This window comes from Maylandia zebra, linkage group LG9 (assembly GCF_041146795.1).
Source record: "Maylandia zebra isolate NMK-2024a linkage group LG9, Mzebra_GT3a, whole genome shotgun sequence".
Lineage (NCBI taxonomy): Eukaryota > Metazoa > Chordata > Actinopteri > Cichliformes > Cichlidae > Maylandia > Maylandia zebra.
In genome coordinates this window covers 14,324,570-14,346,947 of record NC_135175.1, presented here as the reverse complement: position 1 = coordinate 14,346,947, position 22,378 = coordinate 14,324,570, and the positions used below count along the sequence as shown (strand labels likewise).

General features: G+C 42.2%; 1 protein-coding gene across 1 annotated transcript; it reads left to right on the top strand.

Moving 5' to 3' along the window:
• Window positions 1–9,681: 9,681 nt before the first annotated feature.
• On the top strand, window positions 9,682–20,738 carry LOC101463895 (myosin-6-like). Its single transcript, XM_004569540.4, has 39 exons — window positions 9,682–9,711; window positions 9,796–9,837; window positions 10,088–10,299; window positions 10,417–10,560; window positions 10,661–10,817; window positions 10,909–10,936; window positions 11,037–11,142; window positions 11,221–11,313; window positions 11,524–11,587; window positions 11,786–11,884; window positions 12,085–12,188; window positions 12,282–12,420; window positions 12,508–12,626; window positions 12,727–12,876; window positions 12,973–13,143; window positions 13,221–13,530; window positions 13,619–13,695; window positions 13,780–13,985; window positions 14,331–14,454; window positions 14,545–14,681; window positions 14,768–15,023; window positions 15,110–15,352; window positions 15,717–15,893; window positions 15,980–16,125; window positions 16,217–16,307; window positions 16,399–16,788; window positions 17,429–17,555; window positions 17,653–17,771; window positions 17,854–18,050; window positions 18,147–18,330; window positions 18,415–18,580; window positions 18,670–18,794; window positions 18,906–19,214; window positions 19,317–19,520; window positions 19,595–19,891; window positions 19,983–20,087; window positions 20,178–20,273; window positions 20,359–20,493; window positions 20,599–20,738. The coding sequence occupies exons 3-39, from the start codon at window positions 10,096–10,098 to the stop codon at window positions 20,611–20,613; spliced, it is 5,814 nt and encodes a 1,937-aa protein (XP_004569597.3). The 5' UTR covers window positions 9,682–9,711; window positions 9,796–9,837; window positions 10,088–10,095; the 3' UTR covers window positions 20,614–20,738.
• The last annotated feature ends 1,640 nt before the right edge of the window (window positions 20,739–22,378 follow it).

The window sequence follows — 22,378 nt, the reverse complement described above, 5'->3', positions numbered from 1 at the left end:
AAGTTTTATTCATAACTGCTAGATGGGCATCTCTGACAGGCATCACTGAGACTCTGTGAGTTATCTGTCATCGAGGACAATAGCAAGGAGATCGTCAAAAAGCCAGCTCGAGTTACGCTTCAGTGAAAGGAAGAATGGCAACAGCTCATTCAGTGAATAAGAGCTGCTGAAAGTCAGACGTGTCAGAACTACGGTCCAAAAGCTCATAAAGCATCGGACACAACTAACATTCTAAGTTGATAATAAAAATTTTTAATGTTTAAGGTCTTAGCTTTGCTCTTCTTTACAGAAGTTGGGCTGGGTCACTTACTGTCATGTCTTTCTGTAAACCATCTGACACTGCAAAGAGTGCAAACTCAACTGGAAGTACTTGCATTTAAAATGTAATACAGAGAAATTAAATTATTAGTGTAAAATGTAATTTTCAGTGAACTGACACATTCTTTCTCTTCTGAATAGCAGTTTTTGCTCCTGCAGCCCTAAGACACATCTGGTAGCAGCAGCTCTCACTCACCCATCCAAACCTGTCCAGGTGCAACTTCCTCACTTCTAAATATGCCCACCCCCCCAAAAAATGTGCTGCTCCCCCCGGTGACCCCTCTTGGCAAGACTGTTCTATGTTTGTAATAATTTTAATAAATGTGCATGTAAGAGAGAGGAAGACACCCTAAAATTCGTTGAAACGGTAACTTGTTGTTTATTCCTGCATCAATAATAATAATATTTTTCAGGAGCTGGACTCATCCCTCAGCTCCAGTGAAAAGAACTCTTGCTACTTCATCATACCAAGACATTTTAGACAATTTATACTCCCAACTTCGTGGGAACAGTTTGAGGACGGCCCCTTCCTGTTCCTTCACGACTGCACACCAGTGCACAAAGCAAGGTCCATTAAGGCAAGTTTGATGTGGAAGAACTTGACTGGCCTGCACAGAGTCCTGACCTCAACCTGACAGAACACCTTTAGGATGAATTAGAGCGGAGAGTGCGAGCCAGGCCTTCTCATCAAGTGTCAGAGTCTGAGCTCACACATGTGCTTCTGGAAGAATGGTCAGCTCAGCAGGAAAATGTTTACAGAGGTCAAGAGAGAAAAGCTATTCTCCCCTTTAGACGTCTACAGGACCAAGTCTTTTTGCAACCACGGCTATCGCCATCTGGTGGCTTAAAGCGAGAATGCAGGTTCAGGGCTTCGTTTTGCCTGGGGATATGATATTCTTCCTATTAGTGTGTTTAGCCTGATGAAAATTTAAACATATAAAATGAAAAAATATATATAAATAAAAAAAACCCTCAACATCTGTTAAAATCCCAAGTCAAACACAGCCCTCTCTTCAGTATACCACAATGCAGTGTTTTCATGTATAAGGCTACAAAGAAGCATGCAGACAGCTGAGACATTGTTGGGAGGCCAGGTCAAAGCTAAACCCGAGGTGTGAATTTGTGGCATTGAAAGACTTTCTCAAGTGATACAACATGATCCTGCTAAGAAATCCCTTTACATTATTCACAATTAGCACATTGTAAGTTGTTTCCTTGGACAGTGACAGCTATCGTCATCTAGCCTCTCAACAACTTGTTAATCCTCTGGGTCCTTTAAGGTGTCTGGACAGGGTGATGGATCAGTTTAAGTCTTTTTAAACTCTCATTTTTACTATAAAACACTGATTTTTAAAGCTGCAAACTGGCTATTTTAATTTGAACTGTTTGTTATTGTAGACCTATGATGTGCATGGGACCAAATATTCCACTTATTTCATCAACAAATCTGTCAGAAAGCTCCTCCTCAGATCAGCACAAATGCAATCTGTGACCACAAGATGGAGATGTTCCAAGAGTGAGCCACTCTTATCAGTTACAGCATTTTTTAAAATCATAATTTATTCTGAAAGCACAAACACATTTTACATTGAAGTATTTAATGTTAGTAACAGGAAAATCAAATCAAAAGATTTTTGTTATGACCCATTAGAAACGGTCTTGTGTACTAACAGAAAAACACATTTTAATTCTGAAACTGATCATAAATGTTTCAAATGACACGTGAATGATTTTTTTGTGGAATGTCGACCAAAGAGACAGAGACAGTGTTTGTGTTGCCTCTCAAAGTTCATCACGGCTAATTGATACCTGTGCTGATTAAAAAAGCAATGCATTTGGCTGGATGGAGCCTCAGCCCTTGTCGGCTTGACTGCGGTCTTAAATGCATTTGTCATCTGGCTGAGCTGTGCAGCAGAGCAGCTTGCTGAGTGGAACAGGCTTCATTTCTCAGAACAAAAACACTTGGGTTTTAAAAGAAACACTGCTTCCTAATCTGACTTGATCAGTAGAAAAATATCTTTCCAATCACTTTAGCACAGCTACAACAGCTGTCATGCTGAATTTAAAAAAAGAGCAATAAATGTAGTTTATTGAGTGTGTGGAGCATCAGCCTTTATGGGTTTCATTATAGTATCAAAATGGCAAAATACAACTTTAGAAACTGTGTGAATATGATGGGATGCAGTGCTGTTGATCAGGTTCTGGTTTGTGAACAGACCTGCTTTTAAAACCATAAAAGCTGGAAATGGATTATAATGGACAGATGAAAGGTTGTCGATGGTTACACCCAATAAAGAGGATCGATTTGTTTCACTAAATCACCTAAACAAGGCATTTGTAGAGTGTACAGCAAGTGTGCAATTTTTTCTTGAATCAACAAAGGTAATCTCCACATTTCAACTTTTTTCTCAAAATACATTTTCGACTTTAGTCTCGAAATGATCAGCAATATAGTTTTCTAACTAATGTGGCCCTAATACTCTGTCATACCCAATCTCAGTTCACATGCATCTCAGTGCAGCCGCAGAAAGGAAGTCGTCTCTGAGCACGTCACCTGGCTCAGTCTGTCTCTGCAGACAGACAGCTCCGGCACCAGAGGCCTATGATGACAGCTGAGGTTGAGGATCTTAACAAAGATTGGTATGTTCCACCCTTGTAGTGCAACAATGCCCTCAAGGTTAGAGTGCTGCTCTAAACATACACTGTTAACGCTGTCTTATGAAGAACTCAGGGCAAGATGGGGAACACGGGTTGTCATCCTCTCTCCACCTGCGCAGGACCACGTTATCACCTCATAAAGTGACTGCACATTCCCACTGCTCACTTCTTTTCACTACTTAGTTCTTCCAAATGGACAAACAATTGCAGTGCATTTCTGTAGGATGCACTATAGCAGATTTTTTATCTGGCAAAAGATGAAAAAGTTTATTTGTTGAATATTTGGCAAATATTGTGAAAAGTAAAAATGACAGTGGCATACAAATTGATAATTCTTCTCATAAGTCCTTCACATGGCTCTGCCCTACACAAGCTGCCTTTAGTAGTCAATAATAATGCTATCTGTATTGTTATTGGCAACACTCGCCCTGTATTTACTTGGGATCAGATTGATAACACCACTTGCAGTTGGACTACTTTGTGTTAGCGTTGTGGTGGACTGGTGATCCATCCAGATTTTGCCTTTCACCCAGTAAAGCTGGGATCTCATGCACCTGCTGTTCTTAATCAATAACAGTTAAAGAAAAATAAGGTAAGGTAAGGTAACTTTATTTATACCTAAAGGCAAGGTAAATTTGCTTTACAGAAAAATGACAGCATTTGACATCCCTTTAGAATAGGGAAATAGTTCCTCTGCATTTAACCCATTCACCCAGTGAAGCAGTGGGCAGCCACCAGTTCAGCGCCCGGGGAGCAGTGTGTAGGGATGGTACCTTGCTCAGGGGTACCTCAGGGTAGCCGTTCAGTGGAGTCGAACCCCCAACCTTCCGATCATGGGGCCACCACTCTACCTACTGAGCTATCCCTGCCCTTTTAACTGAATGGATACTCAGAGTTGGTATTGTGAGTTAGATATTGCCAGTATAAATGTCATGCAGGTGTTTGTGTTTGTGCAAAGTTTGTTGGGGTTTAAGCCTCCAAACTTCATCATAGATCATAGCCCTGTAATCTGGAGGATGGCAAAATAAGGACTTTCAAAAAACAGCAAGTTTTTGATGTGCTCTTAGTTCCCTAATTGCTAAGACTTGGTAAGAATATTGATAAAGGGGCAGGGATAGCTCAGTAGGTAAAGTGGTCGCCCCATGATCGGAAGGTCGGCGGTTCGAATCCACTTAACGGCTACCCTGAGGTACCCCTGAGCAAGGTACCGTCCCTACACACTGCTCCCCGGGCGCCTGCTTAGTGGGCTGCCCACTGCTTCACTGAGTGAATGGGTCAAATGCAGAGAAAAACAAGTAATTTCCCCATGGGGATCAATAAAGTATCCATTATTATTATAAACAAAAATAATATATTCTGATCACCTAGTGTTCCAGTTGGGGTTTTCATTCTTGAAGACTTAGACAACAAAAGGTTACATAAAGTATCTAATGTCATTGGTGTTTAAGAAAATAATAGATATGTAAATGAAATACATCCCAAAAAGGAAATATTTAATATGCCTAAAGCAGCTAAATTCCACTGGAAAACTGGAGACCTGACAACCTTCACTCCTAGTCCCTGTTCTGACATCCTGTATTATCTCCAAACAACTGTATACAGTGGGGCAAAAAAGTATTTAGTCAGCCACCGATTGTACAAGTTCCCCCACCTAAAATGATGACAGAGGTCAGTAATTTGCACCAGAGGTACACTTCAACTGTGAGAGACAGAATGTGAAAAAAAAATCCATGAATCCACATGGTAGGATTTGTAAAGAATTTATTCGTAAATCAGGGTGGAAAATAAGTATTTGGTCAATAACAAAAATACAACTCAATACTTTGTAACATAACCTTTGTTGGCAATAACAGAGGTCAAACGTTTACTATAGGTCTTTACCAGGTTTGCACACACAGTAGCTGGTATTTTGGCCCATTCCTCCATGCAGATCTTCTCGAGAGCAGTGATGTTTTGGGGCTGTCGCCGGACTTTCAACTCCCGCCACAGATTTTCTATGGGGTTGAGGTCTGGAGACTGGCTAGGCCACTCCAGGACTTTCAAATGCTTCTTACGGAGCCACTCCTTTGTTGCCTGGGCGGTGTGTTTTGGATCATTGTCATGTTGGAAGACCCAGCCTCGTTTCATCTTCAAAGTTCTCACTGATGGAAGGAGGTTTTGGCTCAAAATCTCACGATACATGGCCCCATTCATTCTGTCCTTAACACGGATCAGTCGTCCTGTCCCCTTGGCAGAAAAACAGCCCCATAGCATGATGTTTCCACCCCCATGCTTCACAGTAGGTATGGTGTTCTTGGGATGCAACTCAGTATTCTTCTTCCTCCAAACACGACGAGTTGAGTTTATACCAAAAAGTTCTACTTTGGTTTCATCTGACCACATGACATTCTCCCAATCCTCTGCTGTATCATCCATGTGCTCTCTGGCAAACTTCAGACGGGCCTGGACATGCACTGGCTTCAGCAGCGGAACACGTCTGGCACTGCGGGATTTGATTCCCTGCCGTTGTAGTGTGTTACTGATGGTGACCTTTGTTACTTTGGTCCCAGCTCTCTGCAGGTCATTCACCAGGTCCCCCCGTGTGGTTCTGGGATCTTTGCTCACCGTTCTCATGATCATTTTGACCCCACGGGATGAGATCTTGCGTGGAGCCCCAGATCAAGGGAGATTATCAGTGGTCTTGTATGTCTTCTATTTTCTGATGATTGCTCCCACAGTTGATTTTTTCACACCAAGCTGCTTGCCTATTGTAGATTCACTCTTCCCAGTCTGGTGCAGGTCTACAATACTTTTCCTGGTGTCCTTCGAAAGCTCTTTGGTCTTGGCCATGGCGGAGTTTGGAGTCTGACTGTTTGAGGCTGTGGACAGGTGTCTTTTATACAGATGATGAGTTCAAACAGGTGCCATTCATACAGGTAACGAGTGGGGGACAGAAAAGCTTCTTACAGAAGACGTTACAGGTCTGTGAGAGCCAGAGATTTTCCTTGTTTGAGGTGACCAAATACTTATTTTCCACCCTAATTTACGAATAAATTCTTTACAAATCCTACCATGTGGATTCATGGATTTTTTTTTCACATTCTGTCTCTCACAGTTGAAGTGTACCTCTGGTGCAAATTACTGACCTCTGACATCATTTTAAGTCGGGGAACTTGTACAATCGGTGGCTGACTAAATACTTTTTTGCCCCACTGTATCATCACTCAGGTGCATTACAAGGTGAAGTTGAAGCTGCTGTACATAAAGCAGACAGCCAAGGTAGCTGATGTAAGGAGAACATCAGAGCATGTTAGCTGACCCTTCAAACAGTACAGGACAGCTGAGAGCTGAGTGTGGAACTGACAGGGAACATTATGTAAGGGCTAATAAGACTACTTGAGGTGAGGCCCTTGAATGTGGAGCATTCAAGTGTTGAAAGAGTCTTGTTATACAGTGCAGGGGTCTTGGAAGAGAAGATTCCTTCTCTAAGTCTAAGAGAAATTATCACTGTGTAGACAGTCTCACACTTTGCACGGTGAAGAAATACTTCTTGTGATCCTGGTGACAGCAGCAGACACTTGTGAATTCAAACGATTTCTCCACCATGATCATATCAGGTATTTATCTTTACAATGACAGAAACTGATCTTTTACTCAAGAGGCTGTGATGATTACTGAAAAGGACTCACGCGCTCACACACACGATGGTTTGCGTCACTGTTGAGAGGGGCTGTGGCCGTATGGAGTGCCTGCTTTGACTTAAGCTCGGCAGAAGGAATCCCAAAACAATTTCACAGGTTTATCTTTGTCCTCAAGGGTAAATGGAAGGAAACAATGTCAGGCCAACAAGATGAAGCGTGGGGGTGACAGAACGAAGTAGCAGTTACGGTACCAGTATATAGGGTGGTGACCTGGCCTTGCCGAACAACAGCTGCAAACACGATAATGCTCACACTCAAATTTGGATTGGATTTAGAGTGTGAACATGCAGAAAAATGAACAAAAGCTCGACTTGAATATAAAACAGATTCTTTTTTGTATCTCATCGACTCCTCTTTTAGCTAGATTGTTATGCAAAGTGGAGAGAAATGGCACAAAGCCAGTGAGTGTGAGGATCTAAGTAAGTCTGACATCGTGTGCCACTATGCCTTGGCTGTCAGTTTCGGTGCCAGTGACATTTGTAGAGGCTTTATGAACGTCATGCTGCCATCTCAGAGCTCAAGGACAAAAGGAAGAAAACAACAGGCTATAAACACTTGCCCACTTTGTTTTCAAGATTATTGTGCTGGGGAAGCAGCAACTAATAGTAAACCTGATGTATATTTATTGTATTCCACTTGTAGTATGCTGGCACTGTATATTCCTTGACAGTAAAGCAAAATAAAAATAACAGAGTTTAAAGACTGGAGTCAGGTGGGAATCAACCAACTTTTCAGGTTATTAAAGATGGACTGGAGAAGTGTCGTGGGCAGGAATGTCATAGGGTGGAATGATTGCAGTTGACACATTTTCAAAGGGGTTGAGGTCGGGGCTTTGGGAAGGCCATTAGAGAAGCTTAATGTTAGCCTGTTTTATCCATCCTAAAACAGTTTTGGTTTGAGTTTGAGATCTTTGTCCTCTTGGAATACCCAACATTGGTTGTGGTTAAACTATTTAGCGTTTGATTTGAGGTGTTGAAGCTCAAGAATTTGGTGGTATTCCTGTTTTTATTATTCCATCCACTTGCAATGTGCAATGTACCAGTGGCAGCAAAACAGGACCACCACCATGCTTGACAGTTGGTACAGTGTATTTAGGACTGAAAACATCACCTTTACTTCTCCAAACATACCTCTTGCCATTATGGCCAAATAGCTTAACCTTTGTCTGGTCTGACCATAAATCTTTTCTCCACGAGCCATTTGCCTCGTCCATGTGGGCAGTCGCAAATTTCAGTCGAGCTTGAAGCAGGAGCTTCTTCTTCAGTGAAGAAGAAATGGCACATAGAGACCATCCAAACTTTTGTGCATCTACAATTCTCCCTCTTAGATCTTCACTGGTTTCATTGGACTTTTGCATGTTTCTGAGTGTTGGTCAATCCAATGAGTGCTGCCAACCAATCCTTTTTTTTAAAGAAACACTACGAGTTGTAGTCGATCATGATCACTAAGATAAAGTTAACAGGCAATGTGCAACGTTCAGCACCCTTAATTAAAAGATTTAAGTGAGTGTTTGTATAAAGTTACCAAAGTTATCATGACATTCATGATGAATTTATGTAAAATGCTTACCAGCACTTTCACTATCTTAAAAAATGCATGCTTCATAGACACCTGAAATTCTGATTAGAGGCCTTTAATCTGCAGAACAAGAGGAGCAAGAACATGTGTAATATTATTCTGACTGATGAACAATGTACCTGTCATGTGGTGTCTAGCACCAGTTTGTTGGCATCGAGCCTGCTGGGTGCTGTGGGCTGCAGAGTGCATCTCTATGCCTGATTGGACTGGGATCTGGGGAGTGTGGGCCTACAGCTCTTTGTTGTGTTCCTTGAATTTTCATGAAAATTTCTTCTGTTTTTCCTTTTTGGTACAATGTCCTTCAGGTTTGTGTGTGTATGTTTGGTTTGCAACAATGCTTAGTTGGGTAATCAAGTAACATCCACAACAATGCACTTTAACACTGACGCTATTCACGTCACCTGTCAGGCTTTGATGTTTCGGCTGCTCATTGTATGTTCAAGCAGCAGCTCGAACAACCCACCAGGGCGGCTGCTGCGTATAGGAAGGCCTGTCAAGCTTCCTCATAAGTGTTGACTGCAGAAGGACACAAGACAGCTGGGAATGAAACTCAGCACCGCCTGCGATGTGCCGAGGAGTGGTGCGCTGGGTGCAGACAGCCAACTGTCAAGACCCACAAGGTCACGGTGAACCTCAAAGTGTGAAGTTGTTAATGTCGAAAGGTTTTGTGCTTCTTGAGGAGGGCTTCAGGTGGTCCATTCAATAAACGTGTGATTTAAGGATCTTCTCTTGCTAATGTGACACTTATTTACAGCACTGGCTGCGGTGTCATTAGTAACGCCTATATGGGGGAGGTAGTAAGTGTCCTTTGTGTGCTAAATGTATTTCCTTACAGCATGGCCACTTAGACCGTTGAAAGCAAGCAGCTGTCACTCCCGACCTTTTACTATAGATGGAGGAGGGTCATCTGAGGCCCACTGGGAGGCAAAGGACTACCAGAAGGAATCCAAGTCAAAAATTCACAGGGTTTATCTTTGTCCTCCAGGACAATAGAAGACAATACCACAGTCACAAGACACGCAGACAGTGCTTACAGTAGCAGTGACGAGGCACGTAAGAAACTAATAACAGAATTTAGACTTTAATAACAAAAAAACATGAGTCAATGATTCTCATTTAAGACAATAAAATGTGTGGAAATGGGTTTAATATAATGAAAATAACATAAATGATTCATATAAGAGTCAGAGCTATTTTTAATGTTTTTTTTAAGTGATTTTCTTGCTTTTCTCACAATTGAAGGACAGAACTAAAACAGATGCTGATAGAGGACAAGCTAATTAAGCTTCGGCTACAATAGCCGATGGCTATATTTGTCCACACCTTTATCTCCAAATACAGGTGTTTCTTTTTTGATCCCTTTGTGTTCTGGCATCATGCCTTTTAGGGCGGCTGTGTGCTGAGGCACTGCCTCCTGGATGTATAAAAAGAGGAGGTCAGAGAGACGGGAGAATGGACAGAATCACACCATCTACAGGTAAGCATACACACATTTTATAATAACATAACTATAAGGACATGTACTGAAAATGCATTTCCTTTTGTCGTCTTGTCTTTCTAGAGACCCAGTAAACTTTCATCAAGGGAAAGGAAGAGAAAACAGGTAAACAGCTCCATGCTTTTCCTGTTTCAAAACAAAGTTATACTAGACTCAGAATGACATTTATGTCTGTACTACTGTAGCTTGTGGTCGTAGTTCTTAGTTAACAACATTTTTATGATATAATTACTAATTATTACCTTTAAACTATTTGCAGAAATACATTACAATTAAATCAGCTTACAAATTCTCCCAATACCATCCAAGAAAGATGTAACCAACACGCTTTTAAACCCACACTCTTGCCTCGCAGCTTTCAGGATGTCAAGTGACGCCATCATGGCGGAGTTTGGGTCGGCAGCTTCCTTCCTGAGAAAGTCGGAGAAGGAGCGTTTGGAAGCTCAGACCAGACCTTTCGACATGAAAAAGTTTTGTTTTGTACCCGACCCCGAGGTGGAGTACGTCAAAGCCTCAGTCATGAGCAGGGACGGTGACAAAGTTACCGTTGAAACTGAGTTTGGAAAGGTTAGTGTGTCATATTTACACCAGCTGAATAAAAACTGAAACATTAGTTGAGATTATGAACTTACACCCCTGACGGGTTTTACAGTTTGATTTAAGCTTTTTGTTAAACCCTTTTAGACCGTCACCCATAAGGAGGCAGATATCCATCCTCAGAACCCGCCAAAGTTCGATAAGATTGAGGACATGGCGATGTTCACCTTCCTCCATGAACCTGCTGTGCTGTTTAACCTCAAAGAGCGTTACGCAGCGTGGATGATCTACGTGAGTAGTAACCACAAGCCCGGAGATATCTGCATAGCATGGAATCTGTAGCTTAATCTAAAAGAAACCAAATAAAACTTGCGTAAATCTTCTTCCACAGACCTACTCAGGACTGTTCTGTGTAACTGTCAACCCCTACAAGTGGCTGCCAGTGTACGATAAGTCGGTGGTCGCTGCCTACAGAGGAAAGAAGAGGAGTGAAGCTCCTCCTCACATCTACTCCATCTCTGACAATGCCTACCAGTATATGCTTGCTGGTATGTTCACCTTGTATACAGGACTTTGTAACGGTCTCTCTGAGACATTTAAAAAGATAACTTCTAACATTTATTCTCATAAATCTTGCAGACAGAGAAAACCAGTCAATCCTTATCACGTAAGTCAGTCCCGATAACCAGATCTTTTTTTTTTATTATCAAGACTGTGTTTAAGCTGTTACAGAGATGTCTCACAAGCTCACTGGTTTTTGTCCCCAGTGGAGAATCTGGTGCAGGAAAGACTGTGAACACCAAGAGAGTCATCCAGTACTTTGCCAGCATTGCAGCGGTTTCTGGCAAGAAGGATGAAAAACAGGAGAAAAAGGTCGGTGTGATGTGATATTTTGAAAGCGTTATAAATACAGTTTAGATGACTAAAACTTTCTATGCTTTACATCTGCAGGGCACCCTGGAGGATCAGATCATCCAGGCCAATCCTGCTCTGGAGGCGTTTGGAAATGCCAAGACCATCAGGAATGACAACTCCTCCAGATTTGTGAGTTCACTTGTTTTGAGGGAACTGCTCTACAGTTCATGCCAGCTCCACTTTCATTCTTTATGCTAACAAATGTCAACACATTTAAGTACAGAGTACAAAACACCAACAGTGAGTTAAGTGAACATTTCAGGCAGGCTTTACAAAATCCTGGATATCCTCTTCATTCTTCACTGTCCTCACTGGGTTCAATCCTACATATCCTCACAGGGTAAATTTATTCGAATCCACTTCGGAGTCAGTGGAAAATTGTCTTCTGCTGACATTGAGACATGTGAGTATGCTGTGACATCATCATAATCCAAATAATTTTTTCAAGATTTGCATGGTGCTGTGTTTAGAGCACACTATGTGTTCTACTTAATTACATTAACTTTGTTTTCTAGTTTCCTATTTTGATGAGATTTCCTGTAGGTTTCAACAAAGTGGCATTCAATTACTGTTCTACCTTTACATTTTTTTTCTTTTATAGATTTGCTGGAGAAGTCTCGTGTCACCTATCAGCTCAAGGCTGAGCGGGACTATCACATCTTCTACCAGATTCTGTCCCAGCAGAAACCAGAGCTGCTGGGTGAGTGCTGAATAATAGGCTGGGTAGAAGGGTGATCCAAAATCCAAGTGGTCAGGATCAGATCCAATAGCATGGCTGTATTTTCCCACTGCAAACTACCCGTGTATTCTATGTGTAATTCCTGTCTTTTTATCCACTGTCCATACCAGAATAAAGCAGAACGTAGTCACATAGATTGCAATCTTTCTTTTCTCTGGCAGAAATGCTGTTGATCACCAACAACCCCTATGACTACGCCTACATCTCCCAAGGAGAAACAACCGTAGCTTCTATCAATGATTCTGAAGAGCTGATGGCTACTGATGTGAGTGAAACAGAGCATAGTGGAAAATACAAATCCTCAAATCTATATACATATTCAGCAATAACAAACGGAAATGCAATTTTCTTGTTTTAGGAAGCTTTTGATGTCCTGGGCTTCACCCAAGAGGAGAAGAATGGCATTTACAAGCTGACCGGTGCCATCATGCATTATGGAAACATGAAATTCAAACAGAAGCAGCGAGAAGAACAAGCGGAGCCTGATGGCACTGAGGGTCAGAACAGAAATAAAACCTCAGCAGTGTAACTATATAACAGTATAACTACAGAAAATAATGCTTTAATACAACATCCGTTTACAGATGTCGACAAAGCGGCATATCTTATGGGCCTAAACTCTGCTGACCTCATCAAGGGGCTGTGCCACCCAAGAGTTAAAGTAGGCAACGAGTGGGTCACCAAAGGTCAAAGTGTGCAGCAGGTGAGATGAAATAAAAGGAACCTCACAGTTCTGTGAGTACTTAAAGAATACAACAAATTTAAACTTTGATTTCATTGCTTTCATGTTTTCTTTTTTTAAGGTGTACTACTCTATCGGTGCTCTGGCCAAGTCAGTGTACGAGAAAATGTTCTTGTGGATGGTGGTGAGAATCAATCAATCTCTGGATACCAAACAACCTCGTCAGTACTTCATTGGTGTGCTTGATATTGCTGGATTTGAGATCTTTGATGTGAGTGTTAAAGGGTTTAAGGACATCTTACACAATATTTATGGAAAAATGTCCTTCCTGTATAATGTATATGAAATCTGACTCTCACTTTTTTAGTTCAACACCTTCGAGCAGCTTTGCATCAACTACACCAATGAGAAGCTGCAGCAGTTCTTCAACCATCACATGTTTGTACTGGAGCAAGAAGAGTACAAGAAAGAGGGCATCGTTTGGGAGTTCATTGACTTTGGCATGGACTTGGCAGCCTGCATTGAACTCATTGAAAAGGTTGGTGTGTTCAAACTTGGTCATTTTGACAGCTTTTGTGTATAATAGTCTAACATCTTATCCATCCTTTATTAAAGCCCATGGGCATCATGTCCATCCTTGAAGAGGAGTGCATGTTCCCCAAAGCTTCAGATTCGACATTCAAAGCCAAGTTGTATGACAACCATCTGGGTAAAAGTCCCAACTTCCAGAAGCCCAGAGTTATTAAAGGAAAAGCAGAGGCTCATTTCTCTCTCATCCACTATGCTGGTACTGTTGACTACAACATCACTAACTGGCTGGAGAAGAACAAGGACCCGCTCAATGAGACCGTGGTTGGACTCTATCAGAAGTCCACTCTGAAGTTACTCTCAATGCTGTTCATGGGGTATGCGGGTGCAGAGTCCAGTAAGCACTTTTGGGTTTTTTGCTCTGTAAATTTTCCATTATTTAAGAAAATCACAGTGATATTTATATAACTTGTAACTCCATGCAGCCCAAGATGGAGGAGGCAAGGGAAAGGGAGGAAAGAAGAAAGGTTCTTCCTTCCAGACTGTGTCTGCGCTGCACAGGGTAAAAAATGCCTAAAGTTGGGAAGGTTTTGTAGGTTTAGCCTACAGTGCGGACCTACTGATGATTTCCTTCTTACTTTTACAGGAGAATCTGAATAAACTCATGACCAACCTCAGGTCAACTCACCCTCATTTTGTGCGCTGCATCATCCCCAATGAGACCAAGACTCCTGGGGCGATGGAGAATCCTCTGGTCATGCACCAGCTACGCTGTAACGGTGTGCTGGAAGGGATCAGGATCTGCAGGAAGGGATTTCCCAACAGGATTCAGTATGGAGACTTCAAACAAAGGCAAGAAAAACATCATCTGTTGTTCTTTTGTACAATAGCAGCGATAGAAGGTTTTCATATATTTCTAGTCCTTAAACGTTTTTCCCCTGGCAGCTTAAGGTTGACACGTTTTCCCTATTGGTTGCTTTTAGCAATTGTTTGCAACATTGTAGTTTCCCTTCTCAAGGGGCTTTTAGACAAAAACACTAACTTTCAGAAATCCTGTTCTCTGGCGCTGCTGGCAAATGCTGGGAAACACATTGTAACCCCACACTTTGGGTTGTTTGCCTTCCTATTGTTATTCTTCTTTATTTTTTTTCCACTTCATTCAGTTATTGTAATAATGCTATGGCTGTATCGTTTCAGATATCGCATCTTGAACCCCAGTGCTATTCCTGAAGGGCAGTTCATTGACAACAAAAAAGCCTCAGAAAAACTTCTGGGGTCATTGGATATTGATCACGAGCAGTACAAGCTGGGGCACACGAAGGTTTGTTTCGCCAGCTATATTAACAAAGAAAAGGCTGAACTTTTTTTCTGTGCAGTAAAAAAACAATGAAAACCACTCTGTCACTATCAGGTGTTCTTCAAAGCTGGTCTGCTTGGTGTTCTTGAAGAGATGAGAGATGATCGCCTCGCTCTCATCATTACTGGAATTCAAGCAAGATCCAGAGGACTGCTCGCCAGGATTGAGTTCCAGAAAATTGTTGAGCGCAGGTTGGTGCCAAAGTCTTCATATTTAACATGAAGATAACATTACATTAAGATAAAAATGAACTTGAACTGTCTGATACATCCCACAGGGATGCCTTACTCGTGATCCAGTGGAACATTCGTGCCTTCATGGGCGTCAAAAATTGGCCCTGGATGAAGATGTTCTTTAAGATTAAACCTCTGCTGAAATCAGCTGAGACTGAGAAGGAGATGGCAAACATGAAAGAGGAGTTTACAAAGCTCAAAGAGGCATATGCCAAATCTGAAGCCCGCAAGAAGGAGCTGGAGGAAAAAATGGTCACCCTTCTCCAAGAGAAGAATGACTTACAGCTCCAAGTCCAATCTGTAAGATACATTAGTCATCTAAAACGTACGTGGACGTGATACATAACTGTAATAAATAACAATACTGTTTAATTTCTTGCATTTAGGAGCAAGACAATCTTTCAGATGCTGAGGAGCGCTGTGAGGGTCTGATTAAGAGCAAGATTCAGCTTGAGGCTAAAGTCAAAGAGCTGACAGAGAGACTCGAGGATGAAGAGGAGATGAATGCAGAGCTAACTGCTAAGAAAAGGAAGCTGGAGGATGAGTGTTCAGAGCTTAAGAAGGACATTGATGATTTAGAGCTGACTCTGTCTAAAGTGGAAAAGGAAAAGCATGCCACTGAGAACAAGGTATGAAACACATCCAATCATGTTCACAAAATATAAAACGACTTATAATGATGAGTATTTTACCACCCTTTAGCTCAGTGTTATAGAGTCTCAGACTAACTGTTCTTTATTCTAAAACTAAAATAGTTTGGATTTGATAGCGAGTATCACTGGACTTTGATCCGGTTGCCATAAACACATATTTGAATGAATGCTGATACTGATTGTCTTCAGCTATGAGGTGGAATTGTCACGTCAATGTCCACAGATTATTGTTATCATGGATGGACTACAAATCATTCATTGGCGTTTAAAAGAGTTTTTATGTGGTGAAAAACGTCTCCATGTACCAGAGTAAATACTCTTTCTGTGATCTTATTCTAAGGTGAAAAATCTGACTGAAGAAATGGCAGCTTTGGATGAAATCATTGCTAAGCTGACCAAAGAGAAGAAAGCTCTTCAGGAGGCCCACCAGCAAACGCTGGATGACTTGCAGAGTGAGGAAGACAAAGTCAACTCTCTGACCAAGGCCAAAGTCAAGCTGGAGCAGCAAGTCGATGACGTAAGCCTATTAAACGCAGATATTTCACTGAGATAAGCTGTCAAATTCTTGCAATGAGATTATGGAGTAACTCTTTTGCCCTTTAGCTTGAAGGATCATTGGAACAAGAGAAGAAGGTGAGGATGGATTTAGAAAGAGCCAAGAGAAAACTGGAAGGGGACCTGAAGCTAACCCAAGAAAACATAATGGATCTGGAGAATGACAAGCAGCAGCTAGAGGAAAAACTCAAAAAGTAACACTACACTTTAAAAATCACAGAAATAACCCACTGTTTGACAAAAAAAAGCTGCTTACTAATTCTAAAACACTGTCATTGAATGTAGGAAGGATTTTGAAATTAGTCAGCATCTCAGTAAAATTGAGGATGAGCAGGCAATGAGTGCTCAGCTCCAGAAGAAACTGAAGGAGTTACAGGTAACAGCGGGTTTTTATTTATGTCTTATTTTGTCTTTATTTTGTGAGTCCTATATTAATTTTTTTAATGAATCTGGTAAATTCAATCAAGGCCCGCATTGAGGAGCTAGAGGAAGAACTGGAGGCAGAGCGAGCTGCCCGGGCCAAGGTGGAGAAACAGAGGGCTGACTTGGCCAGGGAGCTGGAGGAGATCAGCGAAAGGCTGGAGGAGGCTGGAGGAGCCACCGCTGCCCAGATCGAGGTGAACAAGAAGAGGGAGGCCGAGTTCCAGAAGATGCGCAGGGACCTTGAGGAGGCCACTCTGCACCATGAAGCCACTGCTGCCGCACTGAGAAAGAAGAATGCCGACAGCGTGGCTGATCTGGGTGAGCAGATCGACAACTTGCAAAGAGTCAAGCAGAAGCTGGAGAAAGAGAAGAGCGAGCTCAAACTGGAGCTGGATGACGTCGTCTCCAACATGGAGCAGCTTGCCAAAGCTAAAGTAAGATGTCCAAAGCAAACAAATGGTTTTTTGACAATGTTTTACATTTTTTGCTGTCTTTTTTTGTAAAAATTTAATTTGTCTTACTAAATGTAACCCCTAAAGATCAAAATCACTCTTATATCAATGTGATGAGCATTTTCAATTTTAATATTAGTGACTTAAGTTACATAAGAGTGTTTATACACTGATTGCATAAGCATAAGCAGGTCAACCCATATTGACATGTTCAGTACTTTGGTTTATGATGGCTGTTTAAGATGGTGTTTAAACAGTCTCCCTCCAAAACTGACACCAGTTCCCTTAGCCTCTGTATTTTTTCTTCAGTTGTGATTATTGCGGTGACAAACCAAACTTATATAGTAAAACTTTTTTCTTAACAAGTTAGCATGCTTACATTGTCATTACAGGCCCATTAGCCTTCTGTGATCAGTGTGTAATTCAGCACATTGTTATGCTAAGTTTACCAGCTTACAGTTTTAATGCTAAGCTAGGCTAACTGTCTTGGGTTTAGCTCTAACTTGCTGACAATCTTACTGGTGTAAATAAGGAAACAATAGCTTTCCTAATGTGATTCGTGGTATAATGGTACATGTTGATATAACAGCTTACATTCTAATATGGAAATCCTTTCACTCAGAGCAACCTGGAGAAAATGTGTCGCACTCTGGAGGATCAAGTGAGCGAATACAAGACAAAATCAGAGGAGGCCCAACGTTCCATCAATGACTTCACAATGCAAAAAGCAAAGTTTCAAACTGAAAATGGTAACTAAAGAGGTCCAAGTTGCTAGAGCACCATTACATTCGGAACAATGGGGATAGGAGTGAGAGAAAAAAACTAAAATAAACCCTCATTTTGCAGGTGAGCTCACCAGGCAGCTGGAGGAGAAGAACTCTTTGGTGTCCCAGCTGACCAGAGCGAAGCTCTCATATACCCAGCAGATTGAAGACCTCAAGAGGCAGCTGGAGGAGGAAGTCAAGGTATTCAAGAACTGTTTCTTTTTAAATACAAAACTAAATATCTACTGGCAAAATGACTTGACTTACTACTGCTTGATCCTAGGCCAAGAATGCACTTGCCCATGCAGTGCAGTCTGCTCGCCATGACTGTGATTTGCTGAGGGAGCAGTTTGAGGAAGAGCAGGAAGCCAAAGCTGAGCTCCAACGCAGCATGTCCAAAGCCAACTCTGAGGTGGCTCAGTGGAGAACCAAGTATGAAACTGATGCCATCCAAAGGACAGAGGAGCTGGAAGAAGCAAAGTAAGGACTCAGTATGAATTCCCTGTGATATCTTATTAGTATCTTATCCATCTTATCTGTGATGATCTGAAACTTCTGTTGTATGTTTGTTATTAGGAAAAAGCTAGCTCAACGGTTACAGGATGCTGAGGAAGCTGTGGAAGCTGCTAATGCAAAATGCTCCTCCCTGGAGAAAACCAAACACAGGCTTCAGGGTGAAATCGAGGATCTGATGGTGGATGTGGAGAGATCTAATGCTGCTGCTGCTGCTCTGGACAAGAAGCAAAGAAACTTTGACAAGGTAACATCACACGAGAAAGAAAAACTAGCATGCCACTAAAAATTGAACATATAAAATGAACTACTTTTTGTGGTATTCACTCAGGTCCTTGCTGAGTGGAAGCAGAAGTATGAGGAGTCTCAAGCTGAGCTGGAAGGTGCCCAGAAGGATGCTCGTTCTCTCAGCACTGAACTCTTCAAATTGAAGAACTCCTATGAAGAGGCTCTGGAACATCTGGAGACCATGAAACGAGAAAACAAGAATCTCCAAGGTTGGAAGATATCATTTGAACACGATTTATCCTTTCACGTGGCAGTGGACAGAGTAAATGGTACCACTAAATGAATCTTTGCTCTACAGAGGAAATTTCTGACCTGACTGAGCAACTTGGTGAGGGAGGAAAAAACATCCATGAGCTGGAGAAGATCCGCAAACAGCTGGAGCAAGAGAAGGCAGAGATACACACTGCTCTGGAGGAAGCTGAGGTGATTTTTTCTTTTTTAAATATGACTTTATGGATGAGCTTTATTGCCTTTCTTAAATTTTCTCACTCCGAATGCTATGAGAGAGAGACCATCATCTACTATTTCCGACAGGGTACCCTTGAGCATGAAGAGGGTAAGATCCTTCGAGCTCAGCTGGAGTTCAATCAAATGAAAGCTGACATGGAGCGCAAGCTGACGGAGAAGGACGAGGAGATGGAGCAGGCCAAGCGAAACCATCAGAGGGTGACGGACACTCTGCAGAGCTCGCTGGAGGCTGAGATTCGCAGCAGAAACGAGGCTCTTAGACTAAAGAAGAAGATGGAGGGGGATCTAAATGAGATGGAGATCCAACTGAGCCAGGCTAACAGGCAGGCAGCAGAGGCTCAGAAGCAGCTCAAGGGAGTCCACGCTCACCTGAAGGTGATGCTTCAGTTACTTACTTGCATTTTTAAACCGAGAAACAAGATAAAGCCTGAGATACATTTTTGGAAAATGTTATCATTTTAAATTCTATCACGACAGGACTCACAGCTGCAGCTGGATGAAGCTCTCCGTGCCAATGATGACCTGAAGGAGAACATTGCCATCGTGGAGAGACGTAACAACCTGATGCAGGCTGAGCTCGATGAGCTGAGGGCTTTGGTGGAGCAGACCGAACGGGGTCGGAAGCTGGCCGAGCAGGAGCTGCTGGATGTCAGCGAGCGAGTTCAGCTGCTGCACTCGCAGGTATGTCTGCAACACTGCAAACGCTATCCTGCAAGATAATATTGCATGCTAAAGCTGCCTGATTCTCCCGGCAGAACACCAGCCTCTTGAACCAAAAGAAGAAGCTGGAGAGTGACACAGCTCAGCTTCAGAATGAGGTGGAGGAGGCTGTGCAGGAATGCAGAAATGCTGAGGAGAAGGCAAAGAAGGCCGTTACTGATGCTGCCATGATGGCGGAGGAGCTGAAGAAGGAGCAAGACACCAGTGCCCACCTGGAGCGTATGAAGAAAAACATGGAGCAAACCATCAAAGATCTGCAGCACCGCCTGGATGAGGCCGAGCAGATAGCTATGAAAGGTGGAAAGAAGCAGGTCCAGAAGCTGGAGTCCAGGGTAAATGTTTCAGAACTTGGAGTGCTGTAAAATAGAGGAGTTGGTGACTTTAACAGTCTTACAAAGGATAAATTGATGGCTTCTTTTCCAGGTGAGAGAGCTGGAAAATGAGTTGGAAATTGAGCAAAGGAAAAGCAGCGACTCTGTGAAGGGCATCCGGAAGTATGAGCGGCGCATCAAAGAGTTGACCTACCAGGTAAACTCCAGGCTCTGTTCCTCTGTGATGCAAAAAATAAATAAAGGTTCTGGTATAATGAGCAGCACGTCCTGTGTAATGATTTAACAGACTGAGGAGGACAAGAAGAATCTGAACCGCCTGCAGGACCTGGTGGATAAACTGCAGCTGAAAGTGAAATCCTACAAGAGGGCTGCAGAGGAGGCTGTAAGCAAAATTATAGAAGCTTTATTTATGGAATATTCATGGATGAGCCTCCACTGGAGTTACATACTCCTGTCTTCATTTTCAGGAGGAGCAGTCCAATGCAAACCTTAGCAAGCTGCGCAAGTTGCAGCACGAGCTGGAGGAAGCAGGGGAGCGGGCCGACATAGCAGAGTCTCAGGTCAACAAGCTGAGAGCGAAGAGCCGTGACTCCGGAGCTAAGGTCAGTCATGCAAAATAGGTCCAACATTTTATTTAAAAAGCTGTAATTCTTTTGAAAACAAACAGAAAACACTTTAAAATGTGATCATCGTTTCTGTCTTTACAGAAAGGAGAAGAGTAAACCCACCACTCACCGGGTTTTCATGGCTGCAGTTAAAATGTAGTGCTGTAGCTCTTATTGTCCATGTAGCCTGAGTGCAATAAAGAATAAACGAGTTCTGAATGCACCACTATTCTCTGCTGTGTATTTGTATAATACAGTTAAAAGCATGCAAAACCTCCACCACAGTAACACAACCGTGAAACGACAACTGAGTTAGTCTTCGAGCCTCCACAAACCTTTGGATGTTTCTGAAATATAAGAAAATAAGAGTGCAGACTTGTAAAAACAGCACAGCTAGTCAGACACGACCAATAAAAAGAAATCGAATAAACTTCTTTTTAGTTATGCATCGGCAGTGAAGATTTAAATATTAAGTCTCTGGATGAACTTGAACTTTGAACCTCAAGTTTATTCTGCTCATAAACTAAAGCGTGTCTTTGCTCACCTGTGATCCAACTATAGCACGATAACGGCCATGCTTATCTTACGACTTCATGGCATTTCTTTCTAACAGTAACAGATGACTCCCCCAGAGGGCGCTGCAGTCTCGCACATAAAGCAGTGCATGAAATGAAGAGCACATAATCACCACTGGATAGCCAAATAACATGGACTCATTTCTCCATGATACTGAAGGAGGAAATGAAGTAAAACATTTTTTTTCCTCTCTAAATTTTCTAAACTACAAAGTTTAGGGTGAATTTGTGAATAAATCTTAAATTCTACCTGAATCCAAGTAAAACAGAAAAAACAATGAGTGGAAATACTTCAAAAACAGACTGCTTGTCATGAGGGTTACAATATTGATGATATAATAGGGTCAAAGTAAATGTATTAATTACATGATATAAAGGTTACCTACCTTACAACATAATCTCATAAAGAAAACAATAGAAGAAAAAACATTATTGTAACTGAAACCGTTTCCAAAGCAGTCCTTCTCGTTTGTTAACCTCTGCTGAATAGCTGCACCTGCAGTAACAAAACATTCTCCTGTTTGATGCCAACATGGCTGCGTCCATGCTGGAGCTTCATATTAAAGAGACCAAAACATGTTTGTTTATTGTCAGGTGCAACCTAATACTGCTCTCACGTGTGATCTGCAGCTCTCATACCAAACAGCCGGCAGGCACTCTGAGTGTCGAGATGCCTACAGTGACTCAGATCTCCATTTTTCCATTGCAGATCCCAGACTTTCATGCGGGCCTACATTGGGGGCGTAAACTTCATAATGGTGGTGCAGTGGTGAGCTCTGTGTGGGCTTCCTTGGGGTGCTCTCTTTCCATAGTCAGTCTAAAAGTCTTTGTGTGGTCTGTGAGGCTAAGGAAGTCCAATATAAATACAGCCCCCTGTACTGAACATCTAAAAAAACGAAAACATTGATTGCTGTAGATACTGACCCTTTACACCTTTGGTGTACAATTACACTTCCTCCGGTACACTCCCATGTGCAACAGCCTGATTCAGCACTTTAATACTAATTTAAACTTTATCAGTTAGACTCCTATCTGTGTCTTTATCAGAGAGTTCTAGGCCTGACTTTGCTCTGGGCGAGGCTGTTGTTTCACCTCCTTTTTACACTTTCCCCTTTTAAGACATAAGATGGAAAACCACATTCAACTGCTCTGAAGAGTATGACACACGACGTGAAGCAGCCATGCCCTTCCCTGGTGATGTCATGGCTAATAACACAAAGCAGATTGTGGCATCTTAGTGAGAGTCTCTCCGGGAAAAATTCGACATGCATGGGAGAGGAAGTCTGGGATACAAGTACACTGCCAGC